General features: G+C 40.4%; 1 protein-coding gene across 4 annotated transcripts in view; it reads right to left on the bottom strand.

The window, feature by feature from the left end:
* Positions 1-16,250, bottom strand: part of lbr (lamin B receptor) — a 20,174-nt gene extending 3,924 nt beyond the window's left edge. The window contains exons 1-12 of one of the 4 annotated variants that reach the window (XM_010730023.3): positions 16,087-16,250; positions 12,263-12,437; positions 11,257-11,469; positions 10,464-10,550; positions 9,645-9,831; positions 9,104-9,300; positions 8,446-8,500; positions 7,953-8,147; positions 7,737-7,840; positions 7,245-7,370; positions 6,927-7,086; positions 6,604-6,684 (exon numbers count right to left, since the gene is read on the bottom strand). In XM_010730023.3, coding sequence (XP_010728325.2) covers positions 6,604-6,684; positions 6,927-7,086; positions 7,245-7,370; positions 7,737-7,840; positions 7,953-8,147; positions 8,446-8,500; positions 9,104-9,300; positions 9,645-9,831; positions 10,464-10,550; positions 11,257-11,469; positions 12,263-12,427 — 1,570 coding nt within the window. In that variant the 5' untranslated portion in view covers positions 12,428-12,437; positions 16,087-16,250. Of the gene's footprint in view, positions 1-6,603; positions 6,685-6,926; positions 7,087-7,244; positions 7,371-7,736; positions 7,841-7,952; positions 8,148-8,445; positions 8,501-9,103; positions 9,301-9,644; positions 9,832-10,463; positions 10,551-11,256; positions 11,470-12,262; positions 12,438-14,644; positions 14,758-16,086 lie in introns of those variants that run through there. The other 3 variants (XM_027284184.1, XM_019253229.2, XM_019253230.2) reach the window with 3 other exon arrangements.
* Between the last annotated feature and the right edge of the window lie 2,981 nt (positions 16,251-19,231).

The following is a 19,231-nucleotide window of genomic DNA, read 5'->3' as shown; positions in this document are numbered from 1 at the left end:
CAGCGAGGACTATAGCCTCTTACACACGAGGCGGCCGCTTAACCCACTACGCCACCGACCGCCTCAACTTCTCAACTTTTAATGATAGTTGTAGTTACTAGCTAGTGATAAGCTAAGTAATGAAAAGTAGTTAGGAAGATAAGTTTCAGAAGTGGTTGGCACTGAAAGGAACTAAAGCAAGGTGTATTTTATGAGACGTTAGGGACCATTGGTGTGAAAGCTGTTAAATCTCACATGTAATCTGAAATAGCAGCAGCAGCTAGTGCATTGGTGACATTGTTTGCACATAGCACACCCGAAACTCCTTCTGGTCCCCCTCGAAGCTTTTCAGCAGTCGGCATTGAACAGTTTGGTGTCTGCTCACTGTGAAGAAACCACAGCAAGTTCACATCCACTCAGTTGAATGATTTCATCTTGTCCTATCAAATTGTTTTGACATAAAATTATTTTTTTTTGAGTCTTCAAAACACTGAAGGAGCCCTGTATTCATTCCATCCTTCTATATTTGAAGCCATTATATGAACCTTATAACCTTTCACACAGCATGTCCTGTAAATGATTATATTTGGACTTGATCTGGTTCACTTATTCAAGATGATTTCAACAGAACAGAAAACATCTATATAAATATTGAAAATGCACTTAGTGCTCTAAATGACTTTCCATACATTTGATGCCAAACTGGTGTTTAACATCAAATCAATAGCCTCCTTCACTCTGTAACCTCTGTATTTGTGTTCTTCTGCTCTCTGCAGATTTGAAGACCATCCCCACAGCTACAGGAAAGAGTGCTGGTGTCTGGCTGGTGGGTGTGGTTCGCCACCCTAACTACTAGGGACCTCATCATGGCTTGGCCTGGTCCATACCCTGTGGTGAGTTTTCTTCACATTTGCACCACAAGGAATCAAACACCAGGAGCACTAGTTTTATGATGATGTAGTAAAGTTCAGAGTTTATAAGTGTATACGTGTGTCTCATTAATTACAGAGACTGTTCATTACGCCACTTTCACAATTAATATAAATGTTTTACACTTCTGGAGGAAGTTATGTTTCACTTTCACTTTTCCTCCTCTGCGCACCACTGAAGAGAGGAAAGCAAATGAAATGATGGCAGACCTATTCACAAACAGTCCATGCAGGTGTTACACTCTAAACTAAAGAGAAGAAAGGAGTGTTCAGCCTGCGTTTAACCATAAGACCAGAGCCCACAGCTGCACAATTTATTTTGTAAAGCGGCTCATTAAATTACACTAAAATGGTGCAGAATTAGTAGAATCAAAAGGGTCAATAAGAAAAAAACTTTAAAGAAGTCATCAAATAGTCCCTGCGATCAATGGCTGATACTGCTTCAGTATCAGTGATCCGCCTCAAAAATCCTGATTTGATAACCAATATTCAGCCCCGCCCATATAAATGTAGTATTTTATATATAAAATGTAACAAGGCATTTGGGGGACTTTTAACATTCATACATTCCCTACATTAATCCACATGACTAAATTGTTTAAAAGAAACATTACTCTTCTAGCCTCTAATTTTGATCTCACACTGCACCAGATTGATGCATTTAACTCAAATGTACACATTTTCTTTGGGGAGTACATGCTCTGGTCTCCTCCCTAGAGGTTCCAGTGTCCACCCACCACTATGCATGAATACAACACAATCTGACCTCACCTGGAGAGGGTAGACTAAAATGTCTGTGCTGGACTCTAAATCAGAGACAGTAATTCCCTCTGATGGGTGTGATGATTTATGTGTACATCCAAACAAAGATGCAATTCCAGCAGCTCACCCCGAGACACAGGTCAAACCAGAGATCTCTGTCACTTGTAGTAATCACAAAAGCAAAATTTCTCTGCCACAGTTATTTTCCTAGTTCTGTTGCTTTGCTGTTTTCTTTATGATTATTGTGTTCACAAAAGTCATCTGTCTGTGCTCACTCTGGGCTGTGATGTGACCAGATGCAGTGAGACATCCTAGTATTTTTTGCATACTGCATTTGACATACAGTGTACTGGGACATATGAAATCTTTTTCTGGCATACTAAGTAGTATGAGCATTTAAAGACAGGGTCTGTTTTCTGCTCCACCCCCCGCAGGCTTCAGCCACTCCTGCCGTGGTCTACATGGTCTTCTCATCATTCTGTCGTGCACCGAGACTCCCGCGACATGAGCGAGTGCAGGAGGAAGTACGGCTCGGCGTGGCGAGTACTGCCGAACTGTTCGTTACCGGTTTCCCGTGTCTACTGAGGAACTAGCACTGGACACTCCTGGCTGAGGCCTTTTTTTGACCCAACAAGCTCACTAAAACCCAAATCTGAAAGCATTGACTGACTGATTTGTCTTTTTAGAATGATCTTTTTTAATTCTGGACTGAAGGTGCTACAGATTTTGATTTTTTGGTAGAAAAACAGAAGTCATTGGTTTATGAATTGTTTGAAGAATTGCCTTTTTAAAATAGAACATACAAATGTACTTTTAAAAGTTTACACCTGGGCTGGGGAAAAATGCCTCAGCAAGGAATGTCTTGTCAGTGTATATTTTGTATATATACATTTGTTTTTATACTTTTAAGAATAACTCACCACTTGCATCATTTTTGCTAAGTTTAACTCTTTGCTCCATATTCAGAATGTTAAAATATCAGCTTGGCTATTATGAAAAGTATGCCTTCCTACTATAATTACTGCTTGTGTATATTGTGAAGGATGGGATTAGAAATTATTTTTAAATGACCTGTACAGTGGAACTAGGACTCATGTTCTTTCTCAGGACCCAGGATGTTGTCAGAAAGTTGAATAAGAGAGAAGTTTTGTCTTTATTTTATTGTGTATATTTTATATAGATATCTAGTTTTGAATTCAGAGTGTAAAATCATTTTAGTGGTTTCAAGAAAAATGCACTAATGTGTTCAGGCATTTTTAAATTTCCTCCTTCTGTTATCAGTTCCAAAGTGTATTTAATTTGGCTTTGCTACCTCAGGTTCACTCACTGTCCTGTCCTTCCTCTCTGTACCCGCTGGGAGCAGTGTGTGTATTATGAGTGTGACATCACTGCTTAAGAATGGGAACTGAGTTTTGTATCTGTCATGAATAAGTGGTACCCATCATCACATGAGTCATGGCTTTAGAATGAACTCCCAAATATTTGATTTCCTGCCTTTTTACAGCATTATTTTGTCCTGCTAGTTTCTGGTGCATATTCTACCACTGCCACGTGAATTTGGTTTGAACCTATTTAAGCTTTAACTCGCCAGGTCATATGACAATTTAATGACGTTTATACTGTGACACATGCAGAGTGTTGCTGTGTTAGCATTTGCAAACCCCCAAAATGTTTTTATGCACTGCAGTGTAGATGATGACATGAGTAGCAATAAATTAATTAGCTTGGTAGCATTTTTTTTTAAGTATGCTGTGCTACTAATAATGTATGTTTTTGTTTTTTTTTTCATGTTTACTTTGAGAGAACGGTGACGTTGATAATGATTTTCCCTTAGTATTTATGTTGCTTTTATTGGTTTTCTTAAAGATCATACCTTGACCATTTTTGACCACTGTAGTTATGTTTACACGTAGATTTGACATGTTTATGGAGCAAAATTTCGAATTCTATTCAAACCATTGTAAAATGGTGTGTCTTACTCTTCACCTGGTCAGAGAGAAAAAGATGTTTGGTACTTGGACATGTGACAGCCGTGAATGAAACGTTAACAGGTCCAGCAGACTGCCAGTAAGGCTCAATCAAATCTGACTGTGACTGGAAAAAGCTTTTCTGTACAATGTTGCAGCATAAAATAAACATTTACAGTATTTCCTTTTTTTTGCTATCTGTGGGTGACGTTTCTTTAGGCTGAAAGTGCACAACACAGCACTGTTCTCTTTTCATCAGTGTGGAAGAATCTATAACTTAATAGATAACACATAATATATTACATATGCTTTAGAATTTTAATGTGCTTCTGTGAGGACTGCTGTATAGCGATACTCAACCTTGGTTTACAGCTAGGCTGATGAGGAGAAGCATGGAGCAGGAGTGGGCACGGGGACAGGTTCAAAGAGGCTAAATAAGCAAAGCATGGGAGGGGGGAGCTGCTGTATTTGCAGCTCCCAACTCACGACTCTGCTTCATTGTGAAAATCTCAGATAGATCATCAACTACTAACCCAAGGCCTCCAGGTGGGAGACTGACCTCTGGAGATCTGATGGAGACACAACAACTTATAGCCCCAAGCCCCAAAGACAGTGAACTTCAAGACCTGTGGTTACAACAACATGTGTGTCCGAGTGAGAACATGCTTACCTTACCCATGAACCCATGATGGCAAAGCTTTAAATGCTAGCCTACCCAGTGCTATGTGCTTTTTTTGCTGTAGCTGTACTACAGTGTAAACCAGGCATGTCCAATACGGTCCAGGGGCCAGTCATGGCCCGTGGTCAGATTCCATGCGGCCCACAGCTTAATTTTTATAAATCATTTATGGCCTGCTAGGATTGTCAGATACGTTTGGCTGACAATTTGGCTTTTTTTGGTTGACATAATGAAGCATTTGAACCTCTAAGACATAACTGCTGCTGTTATATCTGTAGATGTGACACAAAATATTACTTTCTGAATGATTTGTGTTAGAGAAAGCAAGAGTTGCATTACTTTGCATTACTCATAATAAGTCATGTTTAGAATGAACATGAGGTTAAGATTTGTATCGAAGTTTACGTTGTTCCATTACAATTTATTCTTTGTTATTTGACTCCAGTGTGAAAAAAGGAAGGACTGGTTTTTAAGATTTGTTCACGCCTGATTGGCTTAGATTGGTACATTGTCATTTTTAAAAAAATGGTGACAATGAAATGTATGTAACTTTTATTATTTTTTCAGTTTTAAAATGTTAGTATTGGCTCTCACATTGTCCAATCTGGCCCTCTTTAAAGAAGTTTGGACAACCCTGGTGTATTATAAAACGTTCCTTGGGACAGAAAATGCGTTTTTCACACATCCACACTCCTTAGAGGTTTACTGGCAGCTGAAGTGTTGAACAACATTGCAAAACGTCATCTAAGTGATTAGTTATGTTTTTTCCATCAGATAACGAATGTGTTGTTGTACATAATAAATTATAGTTTGTGTTTCTTCTCCAGTACTTGCTTGGTTTTATTTTGGAGGTTACAAACGGAAGTCAAAATGTTCACTTGAGAGCAGACAGACTCGTGCACGGAACGTGAACTGACGGTGACTTCCTTCCGTGTACCAGTGGAACTACAAAGTTCCACGGGCCGTTCACGTTAGTTTCGGTTGGCTGTCCTCGTGAAGTTGTCTGTCTTTGAACTGCCACGGCGGAACTCGTCATACAGCCGCAGCGAGGAATCCGTCTGCGTGAGTTCATCTGAAAAGTTGAGTATAAACCCGCATAAACTTCTATTAACGCACACCGACGTGCATGAACATGTCGAGTAAGATGTTACCGTCTTTATACTTTTGGTCTGCACAAACACCGGCTTCATACTCAAAGTTAAAGAGTGTGTCGTCGTAAAGTCAACAGGTATCCGAGTAACGTGCGTTAGCAGTTATATTTCCTAATATTTATTATGAACAAACAGAAAGCTATTCTTCTAGCTCTGGGACGAGTATCTTGTGGTGAAGCGGCTTTTGAGTCGCGTTTTGCGCCAAACGTTTGTGTTGAGCTGGGCGAGGCTCGGGCTAACCCATGGAGCAAGTCAGTGGAAAACAATGCCTCCCTGTTAGTTTACAGCGCACTTAGTGCGGATAAATGTTGAAAACTGCACACATACTCTGTAAATATTGCCCCATGATTAGTGTGATATTGTCTATATGACACTGCAGTTTTTTTCTGTCGTTGTCTGTCTGGATGACCTGACAGCAGCTCAGCTTCAGTACACTAACAGAGCAAACGGGTGGCAAGATCCGCAAGACATCCGTTTTTACGTTGTTTTTGCAATTTTTATAATGCATATCAGCAAGATTAGGATTCAATTCGTTGCAGCTTTTTAGACCTGACTGACCTTTCTGCTAAGTTTGGATCTGCATTCACAATAAGCCACATTATTTTGGTGCACTTTTCTAATGTAATGTCTAAACGCCAAACATCAAGATATCTGCTGATCCGACTACTGTTCCTCACTGTTTGGTGTTATAGCCACCCACCGTCTGTCTTAAAGATTTAAGATTTAGGGGGCTTTAGTTTCTTCAGATTACATGTGAGATTTAACAGCTTTCACACCAATGGTCCCTAACGTCTCATAAAATACACCTTGCTTTAGTTCCTTTCAGTGCCAACCACTTCTGAAACTTATCTTCCTAACTACTTTTCATTACTTAGCTTATTACTAGCTAGTAACTACAACTATCATTAAAAGTTGAGAAGTTGACACAGCCAGAATGCTTTTGGAGGTTTTATGTTAGGCTGCTGTGTGCAACAACCACTGTTAAACTCAGTCACAGATGTACTGTGCGTCATCAGTAACTTATAACTGTTCTACCTCGGTAATTTATCTTGGTGGCCAATAAAGAAAGGTGTACAAGAACATAATTTCAGTACATAACATGACATAATTATCCTCAAGCCTGCAGCAGAACTTACGAGACAGTTTGGGGTCTGATGGGTTTCTCCTGAAGGCGTTCTTCTCAGAGTTGGACTTCCTGAAGATGTAGAAGCCCCCAACTGAAAGACAGAGACCAGGAGAAAACTTAACATCACGCACAATTTTAGAAACTAAATAAAATGAAATGTTAGCTTCATCTCTTTGGGAATATTCAAAACTGTCTTTTTCTCAAATGCCCATAACATTTTCCACTGAATAACCATGTAAACATGGCCTCAAGATAAAGTACTATAAGAACTAAACTGTACAGAAACACAGTAGAGATGAGCTCAGTGGAGATGATCAGTGATTTCCTACTTACGTTTGAGCGTGACAATGGCTGCGACAGCTGGGAGGCTCAGGGGGTTCGGGTGGCTCACCAGGTAATATGCCTGCAGAGTGTAAGTGAAGGGAACCCACACCAGATCACCAAACGCCAACATGAAGCCAAAACCATCGTGCATCAAGTCCAGGATGGCCTCCTGAGGAAACAAAACATTCAGTCATTTCTCAAGTAAAATGTGTTTAGAAGTGGTTTATCTGACCATGAATAGAATGTATTTCTTTATTTGTCAATGACTGACGTGATAAAATGTCACCATTACATTACATTTTTATTTTGTGCTTTGTTAACACACACCTCATTCCAGAGGCCGTCCACCACATAGAGAAGCTGGAAGAGGTTCACAAGGATCATGGAGTAAGATGGAGCATCCAGACCCTGCTGCTTCATCTCAGCCAGCGCCATGGCAAAGTTGATCAAACACTGAACAATGAGACAAATCCATCATTAAAATGTTTTCCTTATAAAATACTTTACATCAACAACCTGACAACAGCACAAGGCCTTCACCGATCATCTAAACATCTCTAAACATTAGGACCCGTGTTCAAAATCTGTACTTAACTACTTAATGCTAGAAATACACATGGCCACCAGAGAGTGCAATATGGAGAGATGGGCCTCATTGAATAAAGATCAGGTGGCACTTTCATTAACTCAACAATTAGCTGTCCGATACTTGCTATAACAATACACAAAGGCCCGTTCTGTTTATTGTACTATACTTCCAGTGTTCATGGGGTGGATTTTTGAGACAAATATTTGGTTTGGTGTCTCAAGACAACTCACCCAGCCAATCAGACCAGGGCGCATCTCACAAAAGAATTTCAGGTCAAAGTCTTTGATGCGAGGATTGAGCTCACGTCCTTTGAAAAAGTCATAAACCACATTGCCTGAAGAAAACAGAGAGAGGAAAAAAAACATTTAAATTGAGTGAATTAACTAAAGAAGCAGAACAAAATGTATCTGATCAAGAAGGAGGTAACTGGAGATCTTTGCCCTTACCAGAGTTCCCCCCCAGTGCCAACTGTGCCGGGGCTGCGTAGCGAGAGCGGACATACAGGTAGACGCTAAGCAGGACGGAGATGAGGAAGGAGGCTGAAGCCAGCTGCAGAAAGTTGCTGTGGATGTAGGTGAGGTCAACCCCGTAGTACACCACAGCTGCCACCGCTAGAGAACTCACCACAATGGCAAAGAAACCTGGAGACACAGAGAGTTTTAGATACAGATGGGACAGAAGAAAGATAAAAACAAACAAACAAACAACTTGAAATGTAATTACAACTACACAAAAGGAAGCTCAAATTAAGCCCGTCATGATCAGTTAAAGTAATAGATGAGCCACCAGCCAGACAGAAAAGTTTACTGAATGTGACACACAAAAATCAATGAACATACATTTATTCAACTGAGGCTAGAGTGCATTCCACACACTTATTGACTGTAATGAAACTGGCTTGCAGTTCAAGTTGGAGTTCTCACTTGACATAAGCCTCACCATTGGTTCTGTACTTCAGCCTCTCCCCAGACCTCAGTGCCATGCCTTCACTCAGCTACAAAAAAAACAAGAAACTAGAGTTAACAGCTGACCAAGAGCACATTTTCAGTGACTGTGGACATGAATGACAGCCACTCCCTCAAAAGTACATCTGTATTCATTCGACCACTTTAGTGACCTTTGAAGAGAATAGTACACTAAGGATGAAAGACACATACACTTGATCTACATTAGAAGAAAACTAAGACGTGAAACATCTAATACGTTTATAAGGTATAACTATCATTTAGGTGAGCAGGGACTTGTCTCAGTGACATAAGATATCAGGGGGCAGAGATGACCCAGGAGGGAAAGAACAAGCGCTTCATTTATCCTGTGGAGCATCTCATTAACGGTTATTCCTGACCATAATCCAATTTCTGCCTCCTGCCAGAATTAAACAGAAAAAGTCTTGTGCCTGTTCACGTGAGTCTTTCCTGTACATTGAAAACAGAATTATCCAGCTACCACCTTACCCACTCTGTTTGTACTGATGATGTTACACGCTAATACATGAGACGATGTTCATGTGTCTCGTCTGTGTACTACTACTGACTTTTCTCTTCGTTAACTTGTGCATGCATTTTTGTGCGTACAGTTCTCATCTCTTCTCACTCACTTTTCCAACAGGCAGAACGTAGAGCAGGACCTGGAATAAGATCCAGAGGATAACTAAGCCAAGAGCCTGAGCATCCCAGAAGGCTTCCAGAGGGGGCAGAGGAGGAGGGAAGTTGGCCAGGCTGGGGTCCTCCAAGTTTCCTTGGAGTATCACAAAGAGGACCCAGGCGGGAAGGAAGAGCAGCCAGAAGTACGCTCCTGGAGGGAGGAACAGGAAATCAGTGAGGTGGGGAAAGATATGTATGGAAAATACAGTGAGTGCAGATATTTTCCTCCCTTCTTGATGGAGCACTATCAAAAATCAGGCTTGTGACACATCTAGACTGGCTGTGTTCCATTCTTTAAAAATAATTTCAAATTGTTTACACTGCTTCTGGAAGGCAACACTAACACAAATACACCTTCAAACAACGGATAATGAACAGTGTGACCAAAAACAATTCTGTGGCCTTTAACAGCTGTGAGCCGCCCTAAATTAAGTGCAAGACTATAAAGCTGCACAGTGGCATGAAAGTGCATTTCCTTTCTAACCTGTAACCTACCTATCTTACCACCAAAGTCAAGTGGGGTGGAGAGGGAAGGAGCAGGAGCTGCAGCCAGCTTGGCATCCTTCTCATCCAGCTGCTCTGCTTTGGCCTCAGCTGTTTTGGCATCTCCGTCGTCCTTCCTGCGGCGCAGATTGTAGCGGCTTTGGTTCTTCTCAGGCTCGGCCTCTACCTTAGACTCAGACTTTGGAAGACAAATTTTGGCATATTTAGATTTTGATAATTGCAACATAAATAAAAATAATCTAACCCAAAAGTGGCACATGTTTCAAAAAGTTGTTTTTGATTGTTTTTTGTTTTGTCTATATAAAGAACTTAACCTGATAATAGTCTGAGGAAAAAAAGGTTGTCAAAGAGTACAAGATATGGATTTGAATTAAAAAAACGAAAATATATAATTCATGTTTTGTTTTTTTTAATCTCAACATAAAAAATTACAGACGGTCTACCATTTTATATTTTATCTAAAGGCAGGACCCTGCAAAGCTGTCAGAAATTTTGAAAAGGCAGGGAGCGCAAAGATGTGGCACATGTTGGTTTGCCATGTGACCGGCTAAATCAGGCACGACCCCCCCACTCCCAAACATGCATGCATCATGACATTCCACCAGCTCTAACTTACCTCAAAGACCATTCACTAAGTGAGTACTGCCTGAACGAGTTGTTTTTCAGAATACTATTTGACAAAAGTAACTTCTACTCAAGAGAGATGTAAGCTGTCCACAAACTCTGTCTTGGGTGTATTTGTTAAATTTAGCCTATGTTGTTGTTTAAGAGTACTGAACATAGTTTTTTTTAATTAAAGACAAAACTCACCTCATTAACTCTGTTAGCAGTGTCATTCTCCTCTTTTTGTTTCTCTGCTTTCTTTTCATGCTTATTGTTGCTATTGTTCTCAGTTGACTGCCATCAAACAATGGAGGGAGATTGATGAAGAGAGACAAAAAGGGGGGGAAAAGCAACGTGAGGAACGTGAGTGTTCTGGTCAAAATCCATGTTTGATGATGGACCAGACCTACCAGATAATTCTACACATTTTTAAAAACAATTACTGGCACAACTTTAATTCAGTTCCAAAATTTGCAATGCTGCATTCCCATGATTCAGGCAGATGGTAGATATCATTTTAGTGGATGAGAGCAGGACGGTAAAATTACGTAGGTGAGGTCAGCAGAGAATATGTCAACAGTAATGGTAGGTAACATTGGCGTCAAAGTTAAAATATCTAAACTTTTTGACGTCTGCCATGATGGAATTTACAACTCGATATATAAATCTCCATCACACAAGGAGAATGGGTTGAGTAATCTAAAAAACTAAAAGTTAATAATTCATTACCAAATATAATAGACATGAAATTATTTTATCTTCTTTGTAAACTGTACAACATCACCAGAAAAACATATTGTTTGGCATCCTGCCATCTTCGTCAGACAGTGTTGTGAATGTACTTGAATGCATGTGAATGCAAAATAACTGTGCCTCATCTCATCTATAGTCACATTTCTTTTTTTATACACTCTTTCTGATGAGAGCCACTGATCTACCACTTCTTGTACATCAGCTTCTCCAGCACCTCCAGTGCTCAGAAAGTAGCTTTGGGACTTACCAGGGAAGTGAGCCTGACTTCTGCATCCCTCAGCTTTGGATCCCTGCGGGAGGATGGTGCACTCTCTGTAATAGCTGCAGAAGCGACTGCTGCCGCTGTGCGGGAGGATGAGCGGCGCGTGGACCTCGCTGGGGAGCGTGAGCGGCTATGACGGCGGCCTGGTGATCGGGAACGAGAGCGGGAGCGTGAACGCATCTGGAAACCAAGAGCACTCTGAGGGAAAACAGCAAATGAAACAAAAAAGGACATTGCAAATATCAACAACTGTACCTCAGATTAGGGTTGTATAAGAGAAATTGCATGCAGAGACAATAAAAAACTCATTTCTAAACAGGTGTTATTTGGACAAACTGACTACATAAAAGGGAACCCAAACATTTACTTCTAACATATAAAACATTGAAACTAGTAAAATGATACATTAATAGCTCTACAATGGACTGCTAGCTCATTTAGTCATTCATGGTTAGTCACCCACAAAGGTGTATTGTTATGATGTGTGCCTAAATTCACTCACCTCACAAACGTGTAACATGCAAGTTATGTCAGATGATGACATGATGTTAGTTACTCATTCAATTTTCATTTGTATACATTGATTGAGTTTTTTTATATTCAAAGTAACTTTTCTAAAAGTATGCAGTGTTGCATTTAGTTGCATCTTCTTTTTGGGAGAGTTAAAGATTAAAGGAAAGCTGTAATTATCATGAGGGCTGGTATCAGTAGTACACTGTGACTTAACAACTGTTAACACTGGAAATGTTGCCACAGAGTGGGCCAAACATTTACACTTTAGTTCCAGCTTAACGTTTCTGTAACAAACTTCATTACCTAGTGAATAACTGATTAATATACATAACTCCTACGGCTCGAGCTTCTGCAAACTTAATATCTGACAACTTCCAATTTTAAGCCGGTCACTGAAAAGATTTACAGTGAAGACACAACAAACACAAAATATGACATGAAACAAAGACAGTGTGAAGTGTCTCTGTGACTCTGATACCTTGATGTCTTGCTCCCTGAGCTCCAGCTCAGTACCATCCTTGTAGATGACGGTGTAAAGCTGACTTTTGGTTTCATAGCCCAACACCTTGACCTCATAATACAGGCTGCTGCCAGGCCAGCGGCCCATCACCATCTCCCCTTTCTGAAACTTTACAGAAGGCATCCTCACTGGCCTGAGAACAAGTGAAGAGAGAGAAAGAGGAGGCGTGAGAGAAGAAAATGATAAAAAGAGGAAAGGAGATAAAATCATTTATTTTTAAAAGCTTTTCATTCAACTCCCTAAAGGAGGGTTTTACACAATCACTGTAAAGGACGTTTCCCCTCAATTTGATCCAAACAGTGGAGACTGGATCAGTTTTAAATGTATTAGTTACCAAACAAAGAAAGTGGAGAAGCATACAGTTTGTGTATATAGAGAATGAATGAAGAAAGATAATGCAGACGGTCACTGCAGAGTCCACAGCAGCACAGCATGAGCTCAAACTACAACGATCTGTTTGAATGACAGCTACAGTGGAAGCATGTCAACATGTCAGTGGGCTCATTGTTACTGACACGGCTTTGGCTGTTACAGATCACCACTGCATTTACACACAGTGGAACTACAGCCACCATGAGAGATCATTTCAAAGAGCCATACAGCATGAATCTGATCATTTATCTAAATAATTTTGTCACCACAATTATTGAAACATCACTTTACGTGAGTCATAAATTAGAACAATCTCACAAACAAAAGATTAAACAAACAAAACAATCAGACTGTTTATCATGTGACTGTACTCAGCAGATGTTATTGAAAAAAAACCCCACAGGGTCGAGGATTAGAGTGAGCGCGTTCAGAAGACCTTGCTTTGAGGTGTAAGACGCCATCAAGCTAAAACAGGAACTGAAACAGATGAGATAGAAATCGAGCCCCTGGTACGACGACATGGCCACAGATTTCCCGACATTTACTCTAAACTCCAAGACAACAGAATAAACTCCTCTATTCATGATCTAGACCTAAACCTCTGAGGGAACTCTTTGAACCACACAGAAAAAAACAAGTCCTGAATCTGTGTTTCTGATTTTAGTGATCTGACTGATGAGATAAATTAACTTGGCAGATGTACGGTACGGCAACGTGAGATCACGTAACCAAGTGCCCTGCTCACGGATTCTTTGGTAGCACCTGCTTCAGTATTGTTCTCATTATTTGATAATATATTTCATAATATGAAACCTCAACTTTGAATTAAGATCATTTAAAAGCATCAACCACCATCTCTGTTGTGTTTATCTTCAAGTTCAAATGGTGTGTGTTTAGACACGTGACCAAGCCCATTCTCTGAGGCTGCACAAGCTACATGAGCTAACACTACATGAGCACAATCCTACTGTAGTGTGTGCCTCTGGACACAATGAGGTAGGCCAGGCAAGGTCAGCACTATGGAACATTAGTGACTGGGGAGGCTCAGTGTCTAGAAAACCCAGCACAACTACTGCAGAACTGCTGACAGGTCTGTCCCTGCTAGGTTTACCCAAAGCTGTGTGTCAGTCTGAAAGAGTCTGCCCATTCAAGTCACCGCCGAGCAGGCAAGGAATTTTAGAGCAGCCAAAACAAACAGACATGAAGTAAACGCTGAATGTTAAGTCTGCCAACTCCAGCAACCACTTTAAGGACAACCATAAAACCGAACCGGGCTCATGAAACGTGATAACGGCTGGTCAGTTTTACTGCTAGACACCCACTGAGTTCTCTGGACAAACACGTGTTCAAAAAAATGTTTCTGTTAGTCTGAATCACTTTTCATCTCACATGCACAAGAACAGAGGGAGCACTGCTGTCATGTCTGATTAGTAGCACCTAAACATTAATGGAGAAGAGAGGAAACAGTGATTTGAACACATTGAGGACAGCAGAGTTTTACTTCCAGCACAGCAAAGCAGCTCACTGCTGGTGACTGTTTTAGACACACAAGCATAATGACAGCTTCCTGTCAGCAGTCTTGCTAATTAAAATTCCAGTGGTTAACACAGCGCCATGCTTCAATAAACGGCAGGTATCACGGAGAGACTGCTCTGATGTTAGGATTACCCGTAAAGTAAATTAAGCATCACACACACATCAGAGAACTCCACTTCATAATAAACTTGACAATGACAGACAATTATATCTACAAAACAACTCTGATCTGTACAATCAAACCCAAATCTCATCAGTCTCTCTAATGCAGAACACAGAATAACAGTTTACTTCAATGTTAGGCTCACTAGGATTACAAAAACAGGTAATGATGCAGTCAACCCCCTGATCCTCTAGTAACTGATCTAATCATGCAAACACACAAAGATCCAGGCAACATCTGAGTAAAACAAACATCTCAACATGACACACCCAAAGTCAGTCCCTGCGCTGCTCTCCTGGCCTGCCAACCGAGTTCCATATGGGATGTGGAAGTCAGGGCTGAGTCGTGACTGATGAGAGTTTCCCATCAGACCTCAGGCTGGCTTGATGAAAGGATACGGGTTGTAACGTGGGTGGGGTTTTAAACACAAGTCAGGCAGATACCCCCTCCCTTTGTGCTGAAAAAAAGTAGCGCCACTTGGTATGTAGCCCTTTGAAACGTAATGTGTGTGTTAAGTTGTAAAGTCACAGCAAAGAGTGGGATAACCTGTCGTGTTGTGTTCACAGCGGTGGGAATAATGTGCGTCTGCAACACAAACCTTACCGCAGTAAACGTCAGGTTAATACACCGTGAAGCGACCCACGCACTCTGCTTTACATTATTCTCAAAATGCAGCCACAACAAAATGTGGGAGCTCATGGAAATACATCTGTCTATTATTTCTCTTTTATGATTATGTGACAAATAATAAACATATAATAACAACACGAAGCAACAAATATAAACTTTAAAACGCTTTAAAAATAACCGAGCTAACGGAAAATACTCGCCCTTCTAAACCGTTACATATTCGTTTGGACTTAAAAATTGGTTTAATTACTAAACCTTGGAGTTTATTTATTTATTATTTCGCCAACTTTATCCTGTATGGTTTATGCTCAGACATTTCACCGCTCGGTGAATGTGAGCTTGCTTTATTTCGTCTTGAGTGAGTTATATTATATTGTTAAAGGCTTCGTTGTAAAGTACGGGAGCTGTTTCTTTAACGTTAGCTTTTAGCTTCAACATAGCCGTGATGCAGTCGCAGGCGACAGAAAGCAAAGGAGGGAAAACGTCATGCATTCAAACACTGCTGTTGACGGAGACAGCAAACGCACCGAGCGGCGAGCACACATGAAGAAGTTCAAGAAAAAGTAATTACATTACAATGACAGTAACATTACACTGGGAAACGGGGTTTTTAATACATACAGCGCACAGGCAACCGACAACCCGACTGGACTAATGTTTGCGTTGCAATTTAATAAAGTCGTCTTTCACTAAGCAGGCACAGTCTAATGTCTGCCCATCGTATGCCTGTGGCGTTAATCTGGATGTTATCGAATAGCACCGTCCGTAATGGTAACGTAACGTTATACCTCAGTTAACGTCAAAGCGCAGCTGTGCTGAACTATCAAACTTTTCTATTAAGAGATATTAAAGGGACAGGCCGCATTCACCTAAGATAACCCCAACATCACCGGTCCCCCGGCACATTAACTCGGACCTGTAGAAACAAGTTGCGCTTCCAGGAACTAGTCGGAGCCCGCGGCGCCGTTATACGGCCAGCTTCAGTTAGCTTCTGCTAAGCCCCAATTTCCCAACAAAGACAAACGTAAAGCGATTTGCTATTTTGCATCACAAAACATACGCGTTGGGCGGATAGACTTACCTTAATAGTAGGTTAATAATTCCAGTGAGTAAAAGTGATAAGATATTTCTTGACAAAACGACGAATTAATAAATTAATCTTTATATTTTAAAAACGGACTGCACATACGTCTGACGTAGAGCTCGTTCTCCCTCCCTCTCCGGACGAAACCCACCAGTGACTAAAAAGGCGCGAAGGCTTCTGATTGGCTAGCTCAGCGTTCATTTCAAACCCTTCTGCAATCTCATTGGTTGGCGGTGGATTTTAACTGAGTTGCGATTGGTTTGAAGGAGTCACGACTACTTTGTTTACTGGTATCAAATTACCGTCAGACAAAATGGTAGAAGCGGAAAAAAATAGATATGGCAGAATAAACTATTATTATGTCAGACACATTCAGCCACAGCATTCACTAACACACAGCATATAATGGTAAAGAGTTCACACCGAAATCAACATGTCATAAATAACCAAATAAAGAATATTTAAACAGACTTAAACTGTTCACATTTACAGTAATATATGACTAAATATTATATTTATATGAATTAACATATTAATTAAAATATATGGGAAAGGTGTATATAGTGAATATAACTCTAACATCTTTAATTTATTTCCCTCTTTTATTTATTTATGTGTAAAGTAAATGGTTAAACAATTAAATAATAATAATCTTATCTTATCTTGCATACAGTTGGGAAAATAAGTATTCAACCTTTTTTTTATATTAGACATTTTTCCAATGCAACTATGACATGAATTTAAGACCAGCTGTTGGTATTAACTCAATAAAACTGCACAGATATTTGTTAATAAAGTGTAATGAAGTGGGGGACAGATGGATTCCCATTACATCACTTGGTGTTGGTGAGTTATTATTGTCACAAACAGGCTGCACTTGTGCACAGTGTTTAAAAGTGATGCAGACTCATTAAAGCATTACTATTTACTATATATATATATATAAACGTTCGGTCCTCGTATATCTGGTATGCTACATTGAGGAAACTATGAAATTATTTCAATTAAAGTAGAATCAAAGTAGAAGGAGAATGGATTATTAACGTGGTTCTTATGTACTGTATTATACTGTAGCATCTCTGTGGGAAAGTGCACCATCAGCTAAAAGTGATTGCATCAAAGTACAAGTGAGCGAGTGAGTTGAGCAGCTCATGAAGTCTGTCAAAAGCAGAGTCAGTAACAGCTGCATGCAAGGTCTAGTTTTTATAACTTATTGCTTATAGGAGACATCTGCAGCTCAAGGAAGAAAACTGATTTTGAAAATTCAAACTCTCCAATCCAATTACAGCATCGAACGTCTCTCAGCTTCCTTGTCTTTGTCTCTGTAGCTCGGGGTGTTTTCCTGTCTCTCGGTGCAGCTTTCGCCACAGCACAGCCCCTTTATGGCTGCAAGTCAAACAAAACCTCAAATGAACTGCAGATGTACTACCAGACCTCTACATGGCCCGCCCACAGGAAGTGTTGCTGTATGTGTTGTAAAGTGAAGCTGCACAGGCAACCAATAAAGAGCGGGAAGTCTCCTATAATCATACACAGTTTTTGCCCTGAAAACCAGAAGTGTTAAAATATTTGTGGAAACTGCAGTTTTTGCATTTTTTTTTGTTGAAAAATTAAACAGGCATTATTTAAATACATATACTGGCTGCTCCCCTTCTGCTGCTTTACACATCTCCCTCCTGTTTCTTCCACAGCCCTTTGTTCAACCCTGTTTCTCTCCTGTAACACATCACCGACCCCGGCGCATGACCCAGTTCTTCTAAATTCGATGAGACACCTGAGCTGGAACTGGAAGCTTCTGCAAGTACACACGACAAAACCCCAAAAAACACTTTTGTAAGAGTTGAAACAATGACAAAACCCAGTTTACACAATCGGAAGATTAACATATCAAGCAGGTGTGATGCTTCTGACTCTGGAGGGGATGGTCAATTCATTCCTTGTAGCTGAACACAGTGAAAGTGCTAACCACGACTTGCAGTATTAAGGGTTCAAATGTTGGTTTTGACCTCAGTTCTGTCATCACAGCATCTCACCGACAGACAGCAGCACAAGAAGACACAGCAGTGCACATCATGTAGACTCATTTTCAGTTAGACTTCCTTTTCCTGTTCTTCACTGCTGAGCGTGGGAGTGGAACATTTAAGACATGTTTGCCAACCAGAGACTGACCTGGTGTAACGACAGATGTGGGCATGCCGAGGACTGAGTCGGGTCTGCAGGGAACTCAAACTTTAAGTGAGACATTAGAACATTTCAGAGAAATAAAACAATCCCCCTCTTAACTGTTGAAAAGTTAAATTCATAAAAAAGAAAACTCACCTTTACTCAGTTCAACACACTACGACAGATTCTGGTATGACCTTTACATTCACATTTAGTTATTTACACTTTTCTTAAAAGCGACTTACAAAACAGGAAACAATCAAGGCACAGTGTGACGAGGACATGTTAGTGCAGCAATAAGTACTGTGACAGTTGTAGAGGGGGATAGGTTTATCATGTCCAGGTGTTGGTAGTGTTGGAGAGGAGGTCCTGTCTAAAGAGCTGGAGGTCTTCATGAGGTTTGTGAAGGTACAGAGGGACGCCCCTGATCTGGAACTGGTAGGATGTTCCACCAACGGGGAACAACGGACAAGAAAAGTTTGGACTGCCCTGAGTGTATGGGTGGCAAACTTTACAGACATTGCTGCGTAACCTATATTACAAAGTCAGTTTACTGAGTTAGAGGGATATTTCGGGTTATTTAGAGTGTGGTTGTATGAAGTACTTATCCATAATCAGTGTATTACCTACAGTAGAGAGCAGTCAGATGCAGTCAGTTTGGAAACACGCTCAGGAGGAGCAGCATGGACACTAAGCAATGTCCTGCTGTACAAGGAACAACAACAAAACATTTTAGCCAACCTAATTGGCATTATATTTAAAATCTTTTCACAGCTTTACTTTGCTCTCAGACGCTGACTATGGATAAGAATCTCATACAACTCAACTTCATAATCCTGGGAACTGTCCTTTTAAAACCCCCTTTTCAGTTAGTAAATCATAGTTACATATAGAACATTGGCTAAAATGTGATGATGTTTGAAGTTTATTAAATGTGTGAGGCTAAAATGAATAAAGCGCTTTAAAAAGAAACAACTTC

Source organism: Larimichthys crocea, chromosome XI, assembly GCF_000972845.2.
Source record: "Larimichthys crocea isolate SSNF chromosome XI, L_crocea_2.0, whole genome shotgun sequence".
In the NCBI taxonomy this organism is placed as follows: domain Eukaryota; kingdom Metazoa; phylum Chordata; class Actinopteri; family Sciaenidae; genus Larimichthys; species Larimichthys crocea.
This window is presented reverse-complemented; position numbering and strand designations above follow the sequence as displayed.